This window comes from Doryrhamphus excisus, chromosome 19 (genome assembly GCF_030265055.1).
Source record: "Doryrhamphus excisus isolate RoL2022-K1 chromosome 19, RoL_Dexc_1.0, whole genome shotgun sequence".
In the NCBI taxonomy this organism is placed as follows: domain Eukaryota; kingdom Metazoa; phylum Chordata; class Actinopteri; order Syngnathiformes; family Syngnathidae; genus Doryrhamphus; species Doryrhamphus excisus.
In genome coordinates this window covers 233,069-254,929 of record NC_080484.1, presented here as the reverse complement: position 1 = coordinate 254,929, position 21,861 = coordinate 233,069, and the positions used below count along the sequence as shown (strand labels likewise).

The 21,861-nt window shown below is 42.9% G+C and overlaps 2 protein-coding genes across 9 annotated transcripts in view; both read left to right on the top strand.

Moving 5' to 3' along the window:
* Positions 1-8,954, top strand: part of stxbp5b (syntaxin binding protein 5b (tomosyn)) — a 32,859-nt gene extending 23,905 nt beyond the window's left edge. For 3 of the 6 annotated variants that reach the window (XM_058056839.1, XM_058056840.1, XM_058056842.1), the window contains 7 exons: positions 2,873-2,923; positions 4,872-5,111; positions 5,183-5,540; positions 5,609-5,774; positions 6,312-6,423; positions 6,491-6,711; positions 8,045-8,954. In XM_058056839.1, the coding sequence (XP_057912822.1) occupies positions 2,873-2,923; positions 4,872-5,111; positions 5,183-5,540; positions 5,609-5,774; positions 6,312-6,423; positions 6,491-6,711; positions 8,045-8,086 (1,190 nt within the window). In that variant the 3' untranslated portion in view covers positions 8,087-8,954. Of the gene's footprint in view, positions 1-2,872; positions 2,924-3,104; positions 3,219-4,871; positions 5,112-5,182; positions 5,541-5,608; positions 5,775-6,311; positions 6,424-6,490; positions 6,712-8,044 lie in introns of all 6 variants that reach the window. The other 3 variants (XM_058056837.1, XM_058056838.1, XM_058056841.1) reach the window with 2 other exon arrangements.
* A 2,697-nt stretch (positions 8,955-11,651) lies between these two features.
* The window catches only part of sash1b (SAM and SH3 domain containing 1b), a 26,911-nt gene continuing 16,701 nt past the window's right edge, over positions 11,652-21,861 (top strand). For 2 of the 3 annotated variants that reach the window (XM_058057347.1, XM_058057348.1), the window contains exon 1: positions 11,652-12,860. In XM_058057347.1, the coding sequence (XP_057913330.1) occupies positions 12,405-12,860 (456 nt within the window). In that variant the 5' untranslated portion in view covers positions 11,652-12,404. Of the gene's footprint in view, positions 12,861-21,302; positions 21,370-21,861 lie in introns of those variants that run through there. The other variant, XM_058057349.1, reaches the window with a different exon arrangement.

Genomic DNA, 21,861 nt, shown 5'->3' with positions numbered 1-21,861 from the left:
GTCGTAGATGTGCTTCAAAACAATAGACAACACACCAGTGCCAAGGTCGTAGATATGCTTCAAAACAATAGACAACACACCAGTGCCAAGGTCGTAGATGTGCTTCAAAACAATAGACAACACACCAGTGCCAAGGTCGTAGATGTGCTTCAAAACAATAGACAACACACCAGTGCCAAGGTCGTAGATGTGCTTCAAAACAATAGACAACACACCAGTGCCAAGGTCGTAGATGTGCTTCAAAACAATAGACAACACACCAGTGCCAAGGTCGTAGATATGCTTCAAAACGATAGACAACACACCAGTGCCAAGGTCGTAGATGTGCTTCAAAACGATAGACAACACACCAGTGCCAAGGTCGTAGACGTGCTTCAAAACAATAGACAACACACCAGTGCCAAGGTCGTAGACGTGCTTCAAAACAATAGACAACACACCAGTGCCAAGGTCGTAGATATGCTTCAAAACAATAGACAACACACCAGTGCCAAGGTCGTAGATGTGCTTCAAAACGATAGACAACACACCAGTGCCAAGGTCATAGATGTGCTTCAAAACGATAGACAACACACCAGTGCCAAGGTCGTAGACGTGCTTCAAAACAATAGACAACACACCAGTGCCAAGGTCGTAGACATGCTTCAAAACAATAGACAACACACCAGTGCCAAGGTCGTAGATATGCTTCAAAACAATAGACAACACACCAGTGCCAAGGTCGTAGATATGCTTCAAAACAATAGACAACACACCAGTGCCAAGGTCGTAGATATGCTTCAAAACAATAGACAACACACCAGTGCCAAGGTCGTAGATATGCTTCAAAACAATAGACAACACACCAGTGCCAAGGTCGTAGATGTGCTTCAAAACAATAGACAACACACCAGTGCCAAGGTCGTAGATGTGCTTCAAAACAATAGACAACACACCAGTGCCAAGGTCGTAGATCTGCTTCAAAACAATAGACAACACACCAGTGCCAAGGTCGTAGATCTGCTTCAAAACAATAGACAACACACCAGTGCCAAGGTCGTAGATGTGCTTCAAAACAATAGACAACACACCAGTGCCAAGGTCGTAGATGTGCTTCAAAACAATAGACAACACACCAGTGCCAAGGTCGTAGATGTGCTTCAAAACAATAGACAACACACCAGTGCCAAGGTCGTAGATATGCTTCAAAACAATAGACAACACACCAGTGCCAAGGTCGTAGATATGCTTCAAAACAATAGACAACACACCAGTGCCAAGGTCGTAGATGTGCTTCAAAACAATAGACAACACACCAGTGCCAAGGTCGTAGATGTGCTTCAAAACAATAGACAACACACCAGTGCCAAGGTCGTAGATGTGCTTCAAAACAATAGACAACACACCAGTGCCAAGGTCGTAGATGTGCTTCAAAACAATAGACAACACACCAGTGCCAAGGTCGTAGATGTGCTTCAAAACAATAGACAACACACCAGTGCCAAGGTCGTAGATATGCTTCAAAACAATAGACAACACACCAGTGCCAAGGTCGTAGATGTGCTTCAAAACAATAGACAACGCACCAGTGCCAAGGTCGTAGATGTGCTTCAAAACAATAGACAACACACCAGTGCCAAGGTCGTAGATGTGCTTCAAAACAATAGACAACACACCAGTGCCAAGGTCGTAGATATGCTTCAAAACAATAAACACACCAGTGCCAAGGTCGTAGATATGCTTCAAAACAATAGACAACACACCAGTGCCAAGGTCGTAGATATGCTTCAAAACAATAGACAACACACCAGTGCCAAGGTCGTAGATATGCTTCAAAACAATAGACAACACACCAGTGCCAAGGTCGTAGATGTGCTTCAAAACAATAGACAACACACCAGTGCCAAGGTCGTAGATATGCTTCAAAACAATAGACAACACACCAGTGCCAAGGACGTAGATATGCTTCAAAACTTGCACATGTGAACATGAACGTCAGCATATCAAATACTTAATATTTATTTATCGTAAAAGTACCACTTTTTTTTCTCTTAACTCATTCACCCCCAAACATTTTTCAAAATAAATGCCCTCCAATTCCGGCCATTTTTTTTAAATAATGCATTTTGACTGACCTTTTAAGGATAGGGGTGTAAGAAAATATAATTTCGGTGATATATAGATACTTTGTTCCACGATACTGTATCGATTTTGTATTTTTATGTAGTAAATTAGGCACATAATGTCACACATAATCACAACATGGCAGAATACCAGCACAACAATACTGTATCCATATTAAAAAGTATGATATGGATATTAGGCATTTATCATAGACCGTATATGGTATTTATTCATGTGCAGACACGGCAAAGGTTCATTTGTGATTTGAATTTAACCCTCCGATCGTTAGGTGATTTATGAATATGATTCTTTTGAGGTTCATTTGAGCATTTTTGTAAATAGAAATGGAGGGGTATAGTGACAAAAAAAGGTTAAAAGTATTAAAAGCAACATTTTCATGGATGAGGAAGCCTAAGAAGGTAACCAAGACATGAGAAGCAAATTTGATGGTAACTTATTGTTTTTAGTGTATTTTATAGCTGATTTAATACACGGGTCAAAACCCACCCGTTAACATAAGAGATGATACCAGAAAGCTAACACAGGAGGAAGGTTAATACTCTCAATCGACCAGTCGACAACCTCTGCTGTAATACGTTCTTTCCATTCAGCGTAATCATTCCGCCTAATGGTTCCTAATAATGTGGGCCGGTGTGTTGCCAAGCAGTTCCTGTTACCACCTTTCAAAATGAGCTGATCCTGATTGTTTGTCATGAAAAATGACCTTTTCTTTCCTCACAAAAGAGGCGTGATTTTGTTTCTGTTACAGCCAGGATGTCGAGGAAAATTAGCTCGTCTAACGAGCAAAAGCCAAACACGGGTAAGCCTGAGCTGCTAACTTGTATTATTAATATTATTATTATTATTATTGTTAGCTTATTTTGGAGTTTTTGCTAGGTGGGGTTTTCATTGAAGCCATAAAACGTGTTGACAAAGAGCGTCCCGGGTGATGATGATGGTGGTGATGATGATGATGTTGTTTATGTTTGCGCCGCGAGCAGAGTGGCGCTCCCTGCCGTGTCGGAATCGCATTTGTCACTCTGACGACGGCATGACGACGAGCAGGAAGAGCGTCAAGCTGGTCTTCTCTAGAACCAGCTCAGACGTCAACTTCAGTGAGTGGAGCCGGCCCCCGGTGGGGTCCGACCGGGGCACCACTAACTTCCCCCCCTTTACCACATGGCACGGGGCTTTTATTCTGACAGGGTGTCCCTAATGCCCCCATAGCCATCTGGAAAGTGGCGTCTGCAGCTTTTAATACCGGTTCTTCAGGTTGTTTTGGGGTTTTTTCCACGTCTTTGCCAAACATGTGACGGCATCAAAGGGACTCGTCCTTAAATGGAAAAAGCAAAAGCACGTGGAAAAACTTTTTGATGTGGTGGGGTTTTTATTTATTTTATTTTATTTTATTGATTTTTTGTTTTGTTTTGGAAGCTCGGGTCACTTTGATATGAAGGCCTCAGATTTTCTGTGTGGAAGTGGGTGCTTCAAATGTCAAAACCAAATGTCTGCCTTGGTTCTTCACAATGTTGATGTGACTTACAGAACTCAGCAAGCATCTTGTCTGTACTGCAAAATAGTCAGTTCACAGCGGGGGGGGGGGGGGGGGGGTACATATTGTATATGAAAGGGTGAAAAGACTGCATGTCAGCTTTGTGATATTTTGCTCATTTTTGCTGTTTTTTTTTTTTATATTAATGGTAATGGTTTAATTTCATTAGAACATGCATCGGATTCCAATTGAGTGCATCCCATAATCAGTTCCCAGTTCCACATGTCCAAAAGGAGTAGGAAGAAGCAAAGCTTATTAAATCCTACCCCTCCATCTGGTACTTTTACAATCACTAACTCTTACATTTGTTCACTTCCTGCTTTCCTAATGTAGTTAGTTTTTTTTAATAATATAATTTGTTTTAAAAATTATTATTAAAAATTATTATAAATTGAATAAATAATAATAAATTAAATATTGTTATACATTTTTTTTTTAATTTAATATATATAAAAAAAATTTAATTTATTTTTTGTCACGTGCCACGTACATTCCTTTCCTAATATAGTTTATTATTATACAAATTATTATTAATTTAAAAAAATAATAATTAAAAAAATATATATGTTTTGATAAAAATGTGCTAAAAAAATTTTTTTTGTCACGTACCGAAGTAGGAGGTGATATGAGCATTCATTGAATCCTACCCCTCCATCTGGTACTTTTACAATCACTAACTGTTAAAGTAACTGTTAAAGTTTTTTTTTTTGTTTTTTTTTAATTAAAAATGTTAAAAAAATCATGATTATAAATTATAAAATGTTATAATAATTTAAAATCAACATCTTGGGAGTTCATGATCCCCCCCCCCACAATGAAACCGCAGCTCCCCTCTGTGCCGGCAGCACTCGTGCAACCCCAGCCCATGACTCCACCCTACTATGCTTGACTGTAGCCAGGATGGAGTTGTCTTGCATAATATTAGTGTTACTACGTCTGTACTGCTATACCAGCTGTACACTGACTATTCTGAAGTAGTGCCAAGATGTACATCTGTACTGCTATACCAGCTGTACACTGACTATTCTGAAGTAGTGCCAAGATGTACATCTGTACTGCTATACCAGCTGTACACTGACTATTCTGAAGTAGTGCCAAGATGTAGCGTCATAATGCTGGCTGAAACGTCGTGTCATGAACATAAAATATATATATGTATACATATATGTAATTGTATTTGTTTGTCCATGCCCCCCCCCCCCCCCCCTTTGTCCAGACTCCAAGGACAACTCGTTCAGCCGCTCGCGTAGTTCAAGCGTGACCAGCATAGACCGAGAGTCCCGTGACGCCATTTCCTCCTTTTGCTTCTGCGAGACCTTCCCCAGGAAGACGGAGAGTCTGCTGGGCCCCTGCGTGCTGGTGGGCACCACCCAGGGCACCGTCACGATGGTGGCCGTCAGCCCGCCCCCCGGTGGGGACCAGCGGCTGCTGCAACCGGTCGGCATCTCCTCCTGCGGTGAGTAAGCAACAGACGGAGAGGAGCGTGCCGCCGCTCGCCGTATAAGAACGCCGGCTTTCGATCCCCAGGCACCGTGGCCAGACTCAAAGGAGGCGTTCTGACCATGGCGCTGCTGGACGCCACCGGGGCTCTGCTGCCCGCCTCCTACGAGCCCTGGTACGACTCCAACGCCTCCGACGAGGAGAAGGAGAAAAGCAGGAGGCGCCGGCCGCCCACCCCGCCTTCATCGCAGGACAGCCAGGACTCCCAGTTTGCCGTGCTGTGCTCGGAGAAGCAGGCCAAGGTCGTGGCCATGCCGTCTCAGACGCGCGTCTACAAACACAACATCACCGAGTCGTCCTTCGTGCTGAGGGCCGACGTGGTGCAGATGGCCGGCGCCACCTGCATCGCCTGTTTCTGCGCCAACGGCCACATCATGACGCTGAGGTACCTTCTTCACACGACCATGGTGCTCCGAGCTCCGAGCGTCTGTCCTCACACGCGTGCATCTGCAGCTTGCCCAGTCTACGGCCGCTCCTGGACGTCAACTACCTGCCGCTCACCGACATGCGGATAGCCAGGACGTTCTGCTTCTCCAACCTGGGACAGGCCCTCTACCTCACCTCCCCCACCGAGGTCCAGAGGATCACCTACAGCCAGGACACCTGCGACAACCTGCAGGTACCGCCGTCTCACTCGGACCTTCGTGTGCGGGGCCTCGGGTGCCGTGTTTGGGTCTTTAGGCTGCCCTTTCGGGCTGGCACGGTTTGCATCTGAGTGGGAAGCGTCTGGGATGGCCTCCAAATCAGAGGCCGTGGTTCTCAGTCGGAAAAACGGTGGCGTGCTCTCTCCGGGTTGGGAATGGGGTCCTGCCCCAGGTGGAGGACTTAAAGTGTCTCGGGTTCTTGTTCACGGATCGCAGCCTCAGAAGTAATGCGCTCGCCGAACCGGACCGTCGTGGTGAAAAGAGAGCTGAGCCGTTAAATTGTTCAATTCAATTAAATTTAATTTAATTTAATTTTACAACTACAACTGTAGCGCAATCACTGTTGTAAAGCGCATGCAGAGGTAGATAAAGCTCTGGATACTTCCCATGCAGCTACTCCTCTATCTTGTAGAGTTAATACAAAGGCTTTATTAACAGGTTGCCTACAGCCGCAGCACCAGACCAATCACCTGGCGGCTATTTGAAAGCCTGACATGTCTTTTGTCGCCTAGGAGATGCTGAGCGAGTTGTTTACTCCCGTGGAGACACCCGAGGCTCCCAACAGAGGTTTCTTCAAAGGCCTCTTTGGCGGAGGAGCCCAGTCTCTGGACCGCGAGGACCTATGTGAGTACCGAAACCAGGCCCAGTTAGCAGCCCGTACCAACTGCTCTGTCCCTGTCGTCCGCCGCAGTTGGCGAAACCACCGCCGGGAAGGCCTCGCGCAGCCTGGCCCAGCACATCCCCGGCCCGGGCAGCATGGAGGGCATGAAGGGTGCCGCGTCGGGCGTCGTCGGGGACCTGGCCCGCGCCAGGATAGCCCTGGACGAACGAGGGCAGAAACTGGGAGAGTTGGAGGAGAGGACGGCCGCCATGATGGCCAGCGCAGAATCCTTCTCCAAACACGCTCATGATGTAGGCACCTAGAACACGCACACGACACGCACACGACACACACGCAACACACACGCAACACACACACAACACACACGACCATGACGTCTATCTCAACTAACCAGTAAGTTGTAAACTAATGAGCAAAAGCTATTTTCAAGTAAAAAAATAACATTTTAGTAGCATAACATTGAAAGTCGTGAATGGCAAAAAAAAATGTGTAGGCTAATGTTAGCATGTTAACAATGCCAACATGAACATTTTAACATGTAGCATGCGTGTGCACCTATAGAAATGGATAAAAAAAGCTAGTATGCTAAAATTAACATGCTCACAATGCTATTCTAGTATGGTAATGTTAGCATGTTAACACGTAGCATAATAGTGTACACCTATGAAAATGACTAAAAATATTAGTATGCTAAAATGTGCATGCTCGCAATGCCCAGCATACGAACATCTAGCATGATAGTATGAAGCTTCTGCTGAAGTTGCAAAAATTGCAAAAAATTATAGTATGCTAATGTTAGCATGAGAACACCTAGCATCATAATGTGCATCTATGAAAATGGCAGAAAATGCTAGTATGTTAAAATGAGCGTGCTCGCAAAGCTGACATGCTAAAGTTAGCATGCTCGCAATGCCTAGCATACGAACATCTAGCATGATAGTATTAAGTTTCTCCTGAAGTTGCAAAAAGTGCAAAAAATTATAGTATGCTAATATTAACGTGATAACACCTAGCATCATAATTTGCACCTATGAAAATGGCAAAAAATGCTCGGATGCTAAAATGAGCGTGCTCACAATGCTGACATGCTAAAGTTAGCATGCTCGCAATGCCTAGCATACGAACATCTAGCATGATAGTGTTAAGTGTTTGCTGAAGTTGCAAAAATTGCAAAAAAAAATATGCTAGTATGCTAAAATAAGCGTGCTCGCAATGCTGACATGCTAAAGTTAGCATGCTAACACCCAGAATAATAGTGTCTACCTATGACAATTCTTAAAACCCAGCAGAAATAACAAAAGGTGGTTTGTTGCCCCGGAATTGTCTTTTTTTTTCATTGGTCAATTACTTTTGCCGCCGTTCCACAAAATGTAGCACGCTATAAATAGCATGCTAACCACGATCAAGACCTCTTCAAACCAATGTGACATATGCAGCGGTTCGGTGCACGCATTAGCCAGCATTAACGCTAGCAGAATAACAAATAATAAAGAATACATTTGGAGTAGTAGTATGGGTCGCTTTGCTTGCAGGCCCATAATAAGCCCCAACATTAGCATGTTTCATTAGCCTGCAGACGAAGCAGCATATGTTTACTACTAACTCTTGTCGTCTTGTCCTCAGATGATGGTGAAATATAAAGACAAGAAGTGGTACCAGCTCTGATGGCGGCTCGCGGATGAGCACTGTGGACGCTATAAACGCACACACACACACACACACACACACACACCAGTATGGCCGAAGAGGAGGTGCACATCCTTTTGGAGGTGGGGACTTTTTTGTGTGTTTTTTTTTTTTTATGGGCAGCACAGAAACATCACCTCACAAAACATGCTTCCTCCACGCACGGCCCACCGGAATCGGGAGTGAGGGAAGCACTTTTGGGAACGTTTGGGATTATGAAGCATCTCCTACCTTTTGAATAAGGGCTGGTAATACACTCGCAATGACATCGTTCATCACCAGGCATTACTTCCACAGTACGTATTTATTCTTAGAATATTACATTTGACATATTATTATATTGGAGATGTTTACCGCCCCCTGCTGACCAGGACTTGACATTGCAGACACTGGAAACACCCTGGAGTTATTATTACTATTATTAATCATTGTATATTTTGGTAAGCGTTCTTAACGCCTATCCCCCCCAACCCCCCACCCCCCCAAACGAGGAAGGAAAACCACCTGTCAAATCCATACCGTTTATGATGCCGACTGTTTTGTCAAATATCCCTATTATGGCAATCGGCACCAGTATCTTATTTTGGTATCACCAGTCCCCTGTATATGTTTTTTTAATAACACATATGTGAGAATATCGCTAATTGCCGTATGAGTATCGACACCAGTATCGGAAAGCACGGCTTTGGTGTGAGCTGCTGGTCCAGGCCTGTTTTAGCTGAGTCATCTGGAGATGAAAATATATGGAAAATAGAGCAAAAATTATGTCTTTCATAGCACAGAGTTTAAAACTCAAAGAAAAATACATACATTTTAAAGTCATAATATGAGAAATATAATGTAAAGGTGAGGAAAATAATAAACAACAAATGTAGCGTAAGCGCTAGAAAATGAATGAATGAATTATGAGAAGCTAATTTATACAAATTATTTAAGAAGAAAATTCAAATATTTTTTAAAAATCCCAGCAAAAATGAGGGAAAAAGGCAATCTACAGATGTTCAAAAAACGACCCCCCCCTGCCCGTACCCTCCAGATTGTGTGAAAATATCGATATTGTACAATGAGAATCGACGCCCGTATGGGTAGTCTTGATATTTTGGTATCACTAGCCTTTGTCATATATGTTTCTTAATATCATATTTTTTATCAACACATTTTCAATCTGAAGATTTTCATCTGCCCCCCCCCCCCCCCCACACACACAGTAATAACTAGGTAGTGTGCAGGAATATCATGGGTGGCTTTTTCTTCGGATGTTTTTGTTGTTTTTTTTGGAGCGTCGCTTGCTACGTTTCGGCGTTCCGGGAGCCCCATCCTGGTTGTTGTCGTCGTGTGACAGAGAAAGACTCGTCGCTGCCAAAAATTGTAAATAGTCAAACCACAAAAGGGCGGCCATCTTGTTTTTGTGACACCAAAGAACTTAATTTCACGGTTGTGACTATTATTATTCGGATTCTTATTGTTTTTTTTTGGTGTTATTATATTTTTTTTGGAACTGTTTGGAATGAAGCCCCTTGCTTTTTCGCTGTGATTTTTTTTTTCTTGCTGCACCGACAAACCCGCAAGAAGAAGCAGCCATTGCGGTGGCTTTTTTGCACTATTTTTTCTACTATGGTTTCTTTCAACGAGGACCAAAACATGGCAGAACCTATGCTTACTGTATCTAGCTAGACATATATCTATATCTGTATCTATACATCGGTCTGCCCACTCCGCTGATGATCACGTTGGCTTCAAATGATAGATTTCTATATTTGACTAAACAAAAAGTTTACTTTGGAGAATACACTGTATGAACTCAAAGTTGAGTACCTTTAACGTCGTGGAGATTATTTTTGGATGTACTTAACGGTCGTGCTTCATTAGCCGTCCTCCATGAAGCACATCCAAGTGTGTGTGTGTGTGTGTGTGTGTGTGTGTGTGTGTGTGTGTGGTCACATGATGGAACTTTTCTCTTTTAAAAGTGTGGCCTCAAACTTTGAAGTGCTTGGACGCTCTCCTCTTCTTCTTCTTCTTCTTCTTCTTGCACATGGACGGATGCATGTTATTAAGTGTTTACAAACTTGAAACCACCGCCGTATGTTGCCCTCTTTTAAAAGCTGTGTGTGTCCTTGACCTCTGTTTACATTGTGTGTGTGTGTGTGTGTGTGTGTGTGTTATAGAGAGATGATTTGTGTCGTCCACGTCTGCTTCATCCATGAAAAGCTTTGGGTGCACTGCATAAAAGGCTTTGCTTGGCTTCCAGCACTGTGCAAGGGAGGGGGCGGGGTCGAAGGCGGAGCCCCCTGCCCTCCGCTCGTCACCACCATCCTTCCATCCGTCCGTCCGTCTGTCCGTCCGTCTTCTGGGATGAATATCTGTGGAGTTGCAGTATTTTCTGATTTTTGTACAGTTTTATTAAAGATGAATTTCCCATGGATTGAATCTGCTGCCACAAACAATTAGACTGTAGATACAACAGTACATATAGATATTATTGTGCAATGGAAAATAAATGTTTCAAAAAAGATATATATAATGCTGCTTTTTGTGTCTTCTTCTTCTGTGGTAATTTCATGTATTTTTGAAAATATATAATATAGGACATAAAACCTTTTTTGATGCAATTATGGAGCCGATCTGCAGTGAAATGTACTTCCAATACTGTTTTTATAGTTTAATATGAAATATTAAACTATATTAAAATATTTTTAAATATAAAACTATAAAATATTTTAATTAAATAAACTTTTTAATTTTAAGGTAATGAAATACATTATTTAAAGATTTAAAAATATAAATACCAATTTCAAATTGTTAGAATTTTTTTTAATTGCATTTAGATTTAAATGCGTGCAAACAATATATTAATAATAGAAATAAAAGATGTTTTTACTTTAAAGCAATTACATTTTGTTTTAAAATATTTTTTTAAATATCAATGATCAATGGAATTTATTTTTTAGAAAAGTAGACATGAACTAGTTTTAAAAACATGATTAAAAATTGTAGTATTCATATACAAATATTAATATTTCCATAAAAAAGGTTTTTACCATTTTAAAGGTTTCATACTTGAAAGCAATGCAATACATTTACTTTTATGAGGTATAGAAAATGGATGGAATAAAATGTTTGGTAGAAATGTTTTTAAAATATTTTATCAATTATTTTTATTTTAAGGCAATGACATTCATAAAAAGTATTTTTAATCAACTTTTTAAAATTTAACACCTTAAAAAAACTAATATTTCAGGTAAATTATCCCGCCAAAAACCTCTTACAGCAATTACATTAAAATCATTAAAATAAGTATATGACACTTAAACTCATTAAAAAAAATGTAAATTACTTATTTGTCTTGCAAATTATAATGAATAATTGAAAAGTAAATAAAAATAGATTTTACACTAAGAATAAAAATCTGTTTTTTAAAAGATGAAGTTTTTAGTTTTATTTATCGACTGTATTTGAACCTGGCCACCTGACTGCATTACCCAGAGTGTCCTGCAAGTGGCGCCAAATCCCGCTGAACTCCCATCATCCCGCGGGGGTTAAACGCTCCAACCCAGCATCATCTTCATCAGCTTCTTCATCAGCTTCACGCCAGTGCGGTGGACACGCCGGTGTTGGCAGCAAAGCAAAGTTGGACTAAATAAGACACGATGAGTCTCACCGGAGAGCTGAAGATAAGTTTTAAATCCGCCTTATTGTTGTTGTTTTTTTTAAATGAGCGCCATTCCGGACTCGCTTGCCATGGCGTCATGCAATGTTTGAATGTTTGGTGCTAGAGAAGGACTCAAACCGAGTAAACGGAAAGACGATGGAAGCAGCGTGTTGGAAATGAACTTTGGGCGTTGTCCGCAGTTAAATTCATCTGAGGGATAAGTTCCTAAACCGGGGTTTCCAAAAAAGCGTCGTCTTCTGGCGGAGATTTGAACTAAAGTAGTCGTCTCGTGCCATTTCACCATAACGACTTCCGTTTGATTTTGGCTGAAGGTTAAAAACCACGTGCTAGCTTCAAGGTAATGCTACATTTCCACACACGGGATGTCAAAAGTCACGGTTGACAAGAGTGGTTAAAGGTCGGCATGGGTTCCAGAGGTCAAAGGTTAGATGTAGCTGGTCTTAATCTCAGAATGAAGCCGAGCAGATGTACAGTGCCTATGCTTATGCATGTGCTGTGAATACCCGCTTATCAAGTGGAGATTTGAACGTGGGGCTTGCACGCTAGGCAGGACTCGACGGACTCTAACCTCCCAGCAAGGATGAAAAGGATGATGGCGGCCTGGGCCTGAACTTGGTGCATCCCAGGATGAGCCAGGGCCCAGACATGGTTCTGGAGTGGCTCTCCAAGCTCCACCTGGTCCAGTACGTGGAGGCGTTTCTTGACAACGGCTATGACGATTTAGAAGTCTGCAAGCGGATCGGAGAACCCGACCTGGACGCCATCGGGGTCCGAGTCCAGTACCACAGACACCGGCTCCTGTCCGCCGTGGGGCAGCTGAAGGACGCGGACCAGAGGAAAGCGCCGGGTTTCTACTTCACCCTGGAGCCTCCGCAGGCCCCGTGTACGGGGGTGGACCTCCTCGGGACCTTCAGGTCAGGAGGGAGGGGGCCCCACCAGCCGTCCTGTCCCGGAAACCACGACCCGAGATTCACGGACTGTAACGAGTTTGTGACCTACCCCAAACTGAAGCTGAAGGTCCTCATCAGGGATAAACTAGCAAAGGATGGAATCGACCTCCGAGAAGCACCGTACACCCGCAAGGTAGGAGGTTCTCCTTTTTAATACCACAGTCCATTGAGTATGCATACCTGTTATTTATTTTCATATCCCTCCACTCTGGCTAACTTCCTCATGCTAACCTGGCTAACTTTCTGATAATGTTTTATATTTCAAAAGTTTAGGGACACCTTGTCATTGTGTAGCATAAGAAGGTGTCTCCAAACTTTTGATCAGTACTGCATAAGAAGCGTCACCTGTGACTAATGTTTACTATTTCAAAAGTTTAGGGACACCTTGTCATTGTGTAGCATAAGAAGGTGTCTCCAAACTTTTGATCAGTACTGCATAAGAAGCGTCACCTGTGACTAATGTTTACTATTTCAAAAGTTTAAGGACACCTTGTCATTGTGTAGTATGAGAAGGTGTCCCCAAACTTTTGATCGGTACTGCATAAGAAGCGTCACCTGTGACTAATGTTTACTATTTCAAAAGTTTAAGGACACCTTGTCATTGTGTAGTATGAGAAGGTGTCTCCAAACTTTTGATCGGTACTGCATAAGAAGCGTCACCTGTGACTAATGTTTACTATTTCAAAAGTTTAAGGACACCTTGTCATTGTGTAGTATGAGAAGGTGTCCCCAAACTTTTGATCGGTACTGCATAAGAAGCATCATCTGTTGCTAATGTTTACTATTTCAAAAGTTTAAGGACACCTTGTCATTGTGTAGTATGAAAAGGTGTCCCCAAACTTTTGCCCGGACCCAAAAAGCACGAAAACCCCTCTAGACCACCCCCCCCGGTCCTGTGACAAAAGACCGTAAGACAAGCAAAACCATCAGGGGTTCCAATCCCGTTCCTGATGTCTCAATGGCGCCTGATGAAGCCTGATCGTTGGCAGCTGTGGTCGCCTTTGTGGCCGCTACAGCAAAACTGAATGGCAGGATTTTCCTGAAGGCCATTCAGACCCCGTTCCGCTGCCAGGACCAGGACTTTTGTGTCAGTCAGACAGCAAGAATCCTTAAATGAAGACGTTTGGTAGTGAAAGGTTGCTTTTGGCAGCTTTCCTCCAATTGAAAACTCTTTCCAAAAATGTTACTCTTTGCTTTTTATTAGTCATTTGTCAACTCATCTCATCCCAGTGGGGGGGCAGAAAGAAACCACAATAGAAATAATGTGACCACTGTTAACCTTAACTACTAATATACCGTATTTCCCAGACTATAAGTGGCACTTTTTTTCCTAGGTTGGCTGTTCCTGCCACTTATACTCCAGAGCGACTTATAAATGAAAAAAGTGTTTATGTTCCATAAACACTGGACACCTTTTGTGTTCATGTTTATTTTTTGTGTAGCTGAATAAGGACCGACATGTCACTTTAAAAGTCACCAAGTAAATCTCCCGTGTGGTTTAAGCATACTTCATATGGACATATGGACATGTGGACATGTGGACATGTGAACGTATGGACATACTATGGACATATGGACATATGCGTGTGTTGACAGGAGCTTAGTGGAGGGATTGGTTCTGCTTCGCTCTGAAATCCTTTTTGTTGGTCTTTGTGAGGATTTGCCAACGATGAAGATGACAATGATGAAGGTCTCCCAAACACTAAACAGTCGTGACCTCAGGAAAAAAAAGAAGTGGTCTATTATATTTAAAAAAAAAACGCCATCTCAGCTTTGTCATATTGGTGTAAAGCCAATTAGAATCAATTTGGCATTTTTTTTTTCCATTTTTGCTTTTGTTTTTTTTTTATTTTAATCTTAATAATCAGTGTAAATATTTCTTCTTTATGCCTTCTCATATGTTATGACTTAATTCCTATAATATCACATTTTTATATATAATTTTTTTAATAATATATATCAATTTTGCATTTTTTTCCATTTTTGCTTTTGTTTTTTTAAATATTTCTTCTTTAATCCTTCTTGTATGTTATTACTTAATTCCTATAATATCACATTTTATATATAATTTTTTTAATAATATATATCAATTTGGCAATTTTTTCCATTTTTGCTTTTGTTTTTTTCAATTTAATCTTAATAATCAGTGTAAATATTTCTTCTTTATTCCTTCTCGTAAGTTATGAATTAATTCCTATATCACATTTTTATATATAATTTTTTAAATAATATCAATTTTGCATAATAAAAGTTTCCAGCAATTGCAAATGTATTTAGTTAGCTTTAGTTTTGATTATATCACAACTTTGAAAAAAACGTTTATTCATTTTTTTGAATATCGCTAACATGAATGGCAGCATCATGCTAGCTTAGCCTCTTGGCGGAGGAAAACCAACAGGATGAAACTTCCAGAAACTATCAGTCTGTTGCCGAGCGACTGATAGCTGCTAGAGCTTTATTTGAAGATTCGTAGCGAAGCCTGTCTTTTTCTTTTTTTTCGACATGAAAAGACGCAACTTCAGTGAAATGTCAATCAAACAAGTGAGAGAGAGACGCCAGATTGTTGCCACCTTAGTGCTCCTGGTCTGGACGTCCTTTCCAGTGGAACAGCCGTCCCGTCGCCGCCCTAATTAACCAAATTTCATAATCACGTTAATCTCCGAGCCGGTGCAGATGGCTGAGCTCCGTCTGAAGGTTTTTGGGAAAAGAGGCGAATTGTACGCCCCGCAGGTCTGAGAACCGAATGGCTCCCATTTATGTTTGGGGTTCCTGAAAGGCATCTGCACCAAAAGATCACATGAGCTCAGCCTTTTTCTGCTCCATGGACTCGTGTTTGCCTGCTGGCGTATTTATTTATTCTCATGTTTTTCTATGAATGTGCGGTCTCGCTTTCCCGATTGAGGCTCTTTGGTGCTGCAGTCTTACGGACGTCACGGGAACTTGAGGAACGTCCAACGTTGAAGACGGTTTAGTTTGTTCCACGATGTTGAACTACCCCCGATTTTTCTTATTAAAAAGAATCTTTTGGAAGCAATGGACGGGTAAAATGAAGGGATGCCATTTTGACACTCTGATAGTTTGTAAAGCGTCACGTGTACTGTACATACGTACTATGTATACTATGATAGTTTGTAAAGCGTCACGTGTACTGTACATAGTACGTACGTATGTACTACACCAGGGGTGCTCACACTTTTTCAGCATGCGAGCTACTTTTAAAATGAGCGAGTCAAAATGATCTACCCACTACAAAAATGCAAAACATCTATTTATTTTCAAATGTATTGAGGATTATTTGTACGTACAATGTATGTTGATGTACCTTACATAACCAAATGAGCCAATATTGCAAAACACACATAATTAACTATTAACATTTTTTGTAATTACCTGAGTTTACTTTGATGACTTGCACTGAATTGAACCAGCCAGGGATGCATAGTCCGGACAGTAGCTGCTGATAGCCAGCCTCAAGCACACTTCCAAATGTTTATCAGTCATGGATAATATCCGTATAATAATATCCGTATAATATTCCATATCCGTATGGAAGTCATATGTTTTTTGCCTTTTTACTTGGTCCAGTTTTTGCCTTTTTACTTGGTCCAGCTCCTTCACTCATTTTAGTGACCATAAACTTTAGCGAGGGCTTAAAATCTCGCAATTCGCCGACTAGCTTAGCACTTTGCATCGTTGTTTACGCATGAGCGGTGACCTAAAGGTCAAAATTCAGTTGTCATCTGATTGGTTGTCCTGTATGTCAATCAAGTAACGGGGATGGATGATAGGCTGACATCGTAAGTTTCTTGAATATCTGAACTAAAATAAAAAAACATTTCCTCATAATATTACGACTTTATTGATGTCAAATTACTTTTTATTCAATTAAAACTTCATTTTGACTGTCGTTCATTTTATTTATGGAGTTTTTTTTGTTTTTTTAATTAAAAAAAGCCAAAAGGTCTCTGGGCCGCATTCTCTAAATATTCCGTCAGCTTTCCGAGCGCACGTCTTATAATAATACGTCTTACTATAATATGATTGCCTTTTATTGACTATGATTTTGTTGTTTCCGTGTGTCTTCATTTCCCGTGTCGTGGAATCCAGTCATCTCTGAGATGTCAACCAGAGCAAGCGAGTCCTCTTAAGGTCTCGCTTAAGCGCTTCCCTCATGCAATTCTTATGATGTCAGCGTACGCTCGGCTAGCTGCGGTTAGCATCCATTAGCGGGCCTCGCCGTGACGCTCTGGACGGGGCGGCGGCGATGCTCACGGAGCTGGACCGTGAAAGGTTGTCGTCGTCAGGACGGGGCCTGCTGCTGTCTGGTCCGCTGACAAAGTCCATCACAGCGGCGTTGGCGCTGGGCTTTCCGGGGTAGGGATCTACCCGAAGGGAACGTCCCTGGCAGAGAGCTGACCAGATGACATTTGAGGGACAAGAAATAAAAGAATCTTGAAGATTTCCACTTGTGGCTTCAGGAAATCTCTTGAAATGTCACATGACTAAATGTTTCAGCTGTCATATGACTTTACTTGGAAAACAACAATGCTAATGGTAATGCTAATGCTAATGGTAATGGTAATGCTAATGCTAATGCTAATGCTAATGGTAATGCTAATGGTAATGCTAATGGTAATGCTAATGGTAATGCTAATGGTAATGCTAATGGTAATGCTAATGGTAATGCTAATGGTAATGCTAATGCTAATGGTAATGCTAATGCTCATGCTAATGCTCATGCTAATGCTCATGGTAATGCTCATGGTAATGCTCATGGTAATGGTAATGCTAATGGTAATGCTAATGGTAATGGTAATGGTAATGGTAATGCTCATGGTAATGCTAATGCTAATGGTTTATTTCATTTGAACATGCATCAGATTCCAATTGAGTGCATCCCATAATCAGTTCCCAGTTCCACATGTCCAAAAGGAGTAGGAAGAAGCAAAGCTTATTAAATCCTACCCCTCCATCTGGTACTTTTACAATCACTAACTCTTACATTTGTTCACTTCCTGCTTTCCTAATACAGTTAAGTGTTTTTTTAATTTTTATTTGGTAATAAGTTGTAATTTTTGGGGAAAATGAGGTTGTCAGTTATGAGAATATAGTCCAAATGTCACAAACTCTTACATTTGTTCACTTCCTGCTTTCCTAATATATATTAAGTTGTATTTTTAATTTTTAATCTCGTATGAGTAGTAGGTGAGTATGCGATAAGGTATCGAACACAGCCAAATACTTCAGTCTGAGGGGAGATTTGTCTTTGTCAAGCGTTTCCATCCATCCATTTTTTATGCCGGGGGGGGCGTGGGGGGGGGGGGGGGTATCCTGGAGCCTAAAAAAACAACTGCATGGTCTTTTCCCACCCTATCCCACCAGTTGACTGCCTTTCTTCCACATGCTGACCTACCGCCTCCTCGGGGTCCATGATCTCATGTTCATGACTGGCGGCTGCCCTTGACCCATGGGGGGGGCGGGCTGTGTTCCTGGTGACGATGAGTGGGGGGGGGGGGCATCGTACATTATTGACACACTGGAAATTATCCATCCTTTTTTTCTGTGCTTCTCTGAATGCATAATGCTCCATGGGATGGGAAGACCCCCCCGACCCCCCCCCCCCCCCCCCCCCCGGCCCCCCTGCATCAAGTCAGCATTCAGAGGAGCTTTAATACCCAGGACGCTCCAATTTCTGTGTGGTGTGCACGGCTGCATTAGGTACGCTTCAAGGACCCCGGGACAATCCAGATGCTTCTGCCGCTGGTGGGGTGGGGTGGGGGGGGCTCATCGCCCAAACGCTTTTGTTTCAAGGCAACCAATCAGGAGGTTTCATGCTGAGACAAAAGGTTTGGGTCTGTGCCTCCTGTCTGCCCTCCTAATCTTCTTAGGAGTGTCGCTCACACTAACCCGTTTAATCACCCCCCCCCCCCCCCCCCCCCCCCCCCCCGGACGCTTTCCCGCACCGCCACCGTCGCTGCTTCTCACCAGGGCGCCGCCAACGGGACACTAACGACTTTTTCTCTTTCCTGTCACCTGGGATGCTTTTTCCACTTTGCACGGTGGTGGAGTGGTTAGCGTGCAGACCTCACAGCTAAGAGACCTGAGTTCAATTCCACCCTCGGCCATCGCTGCATGTTCTCCCCGTACATGCGTGGGTTTTCTCTGTGTACTCCAAAAACATGCTAGGTTAATTAGCCACTCCAAATTGTCCATAGGTATGAATGTGAGTGTGAATGGTTGTTTGTCTATATGTGCCCTGGGATTGGCTGGCCACCAGTCCAGGGTGTACCCCGCCTCTCGCCCCAAGACAGCTGGGATAGGCTCCAGCAAAAATGTTAAAGCGTAACTGAGATGAATTGAGATCTCCGTGTGGAAAAGGTCAGAAAGACATTTCTAATGCTTTGGGACTCCAGCAAACCACAGTGAGAGCCACTTGCCACAAATGGCGACACCCCTGGTCTAGGGTCCTTTTTTCCATGGCCCATGTCAGTTGAGTGCACGGCGACATTTTCCGTGCGATACGATTCCCGCTCACATGACCGGCCCCTCGTTGATATCGTGAGCGCAGGTTCGACTCCGCAGGGATGAAATCTCAGATGAGTGCTCAGGCAGGGACGTGACAGCGATATGAGAGGAGCGACGGGCGGGGGGGGGGGTGAGGACTAACCAGATGGGATCACGCCCTTTCTGGCAGGAAGTGCGCCAGGCCTTTTGCCGCCCTGTGCCCCCCCCCCCCCCCCCCCCATCTCGACCCCGTCCGTCTGCAGATGGACATAATCTGCAGCCTCCTGCCACATATGTGACACGGCTATTGTTGGCCCCGCCCTCACTTAATCTCAGCCACGCCAATCCAGGTCACTCCTGCGGGATCTGGAAGCAGGTCTTTGAGTCCCAGAGTCCGTTGGTTGCTAGGATGAAGACCTGGTAGGCCGTGTGGCCGTCTAAGAGCCAGAAGATGCTATTTGCTGCCCCCTGCTGGGAGACTAGTGTTTTACATCTGTTACTTGGTACAGCAATTGGTGTTTTATTGGAGAGAATGCACCCTTTTATTGAGGGTAGGGCCTCCATTCATTCTGTCATACGTTGAAATGTCCAAGTACCCCAAGGAGGGTTAGCTCGTGCTTCAACGCAGTCCTAGTTTTTCCAGGTGGACAACAAAAACTTTGCATTCACCATAGATGGTCTGCCGCTATTGCATCATTTGGCCAAGTCATGGGGGGCAAAAAAGGAGGGCGCCCCCACGGGGGTTTGTCAGAGTCAGGGGTGTCCAAACTGTTCTAGACAAAAACTTATTTGTATTCCCATAATTTAAGAACTATTTCTGTAAATAAATTTTCCTCATAATATTATAACTTTAAAACATTTTGAAATTAATTGTACATTTTTTTTACTTTTTTTGCTGGTAATCAGGACTTTATTTCCATAATATTTGGAATGAATGCCCATAAAATTCTAACTTTTTCCACAACCTAATTTTCCAAAATGTCCACTTTATTTGTTGTTTTGTTTGTTTCTCATCATACTACACAAAATATATTCATATATATATATTATTATTATTATATTTGTATAATTATTATACTTAAATAATATATAATTTTGCTTCAATATTTATTTTTCTTCATAATACTTATATTTCATAAATGAAAATATGAAGAAATTGGGAGTTCAGCCAGCACCCTGAAACAATGTTTGATCAATTCAAACATCACCTTTACAGTTCAGATGGTGACAGTTTGACCCTGGAACGGACTATCTCCAGGAATCCACTGGGAAGTTGCGCCAGTGATGCTGGGAGTCCACTGGGCCGGAGCCAGTTCACGCCACAGATTATGCGATTGCCGCGTAGTGGCTCGCTGTGGCGCCGGCCGAATAACGACAACATGGCAACACGCCGAGCGAACATTAATCTGGCACCAACTGGCACCAACTGGCACCAACTGGCGCCGGCCCAGTGGACTCCTAGCATTATTCTGCAGTTGCGTCATCACATCTTATTGGCTCTTGCGCAAAAAACGTATAAATATGTTGAGGTTATCAAATATTGACATTGAAAGAGTTAATTGTGTGCAACTGCTTAATAACCCGCCACGGGGCCAAAGAAAGTTGCGCTTTCATAAAGAATGTTAGCAACATGATTAAATTCAGTGTCGCCAGGATGTACGGTGCTAATAAGCTCCACCCACTTCTCATGTCTGCATGTTTCTCTATGAAATGTAATTATTATGTTGGCATCGAACTGCAGAATGCATTTTAAGCACAACCCACAGGGGCCAGCGTCTTTTACTTGACTTCTGCTTCCTGTCTGGCTAGTTTTCCACGTCCACGTCCGAGGGAGAGTGTTTTTTTTTTTTTTTTACAACAGCAGAGGGAGTCCTGACTTGATCTGTGATGCAGACATACATAAACATTGCGCGGTGGAGCAGTGGGTTATTTCAACATCTCTCCCGGCAGCTGGAGAGCCCCACCCAGCGTCCAATGTGCCTCCAGCACACACGCCGACACGCTGAGCCCTCCCCTTTCACCTCAGGAGGCTTTGTGCTCCACGCAAAGCAGCTGCTAGGCTGCGGACTCCGGTGCGGAGCGGCCGGCGAGTCGAGAGCGGCGAGGGGCGGCGAGTGGCGGGTGGATGCCTGTTTGTGGTGAGTGTATTTTTGTGTGCGTTTGTGCTGGAATGCGACGCAGAGGTCCAAGCGGCTGATGTTCTCAGGACTGCGCTTGAACATCTCCACGTTTAAAGTTGGACTCCAACTTTTCACATCAAAAGTTGAATGAATGGACGCACGTTGTTAAAGTTGGACTCCAACTTTTCACACTGGGATTCAAATGAAAAGTTGAATGAATGGACACACGTTGTTGTTCATCATGTTTGCCGTTTGTGTTCATCCATCAGTTATTTTTATTGTTAGTTATTTACATTCCATTCATTTCATATTACAGTACATCGTGTTTCCGCTTTAGTAGTTTGCAGTAAGCCAACTAATCAATACCGTACGAATGGATCGTACCATTAGCAATGCTGCTAACAGGACTGCTAGCTGCCTGCCTAATTTGCATAACTGGCCGTGACGCATGTACAAATGTACTATCCCACCAAAGTCCGTTTCAGCGAGCGTCCCAAAGGCCGAGTCGTG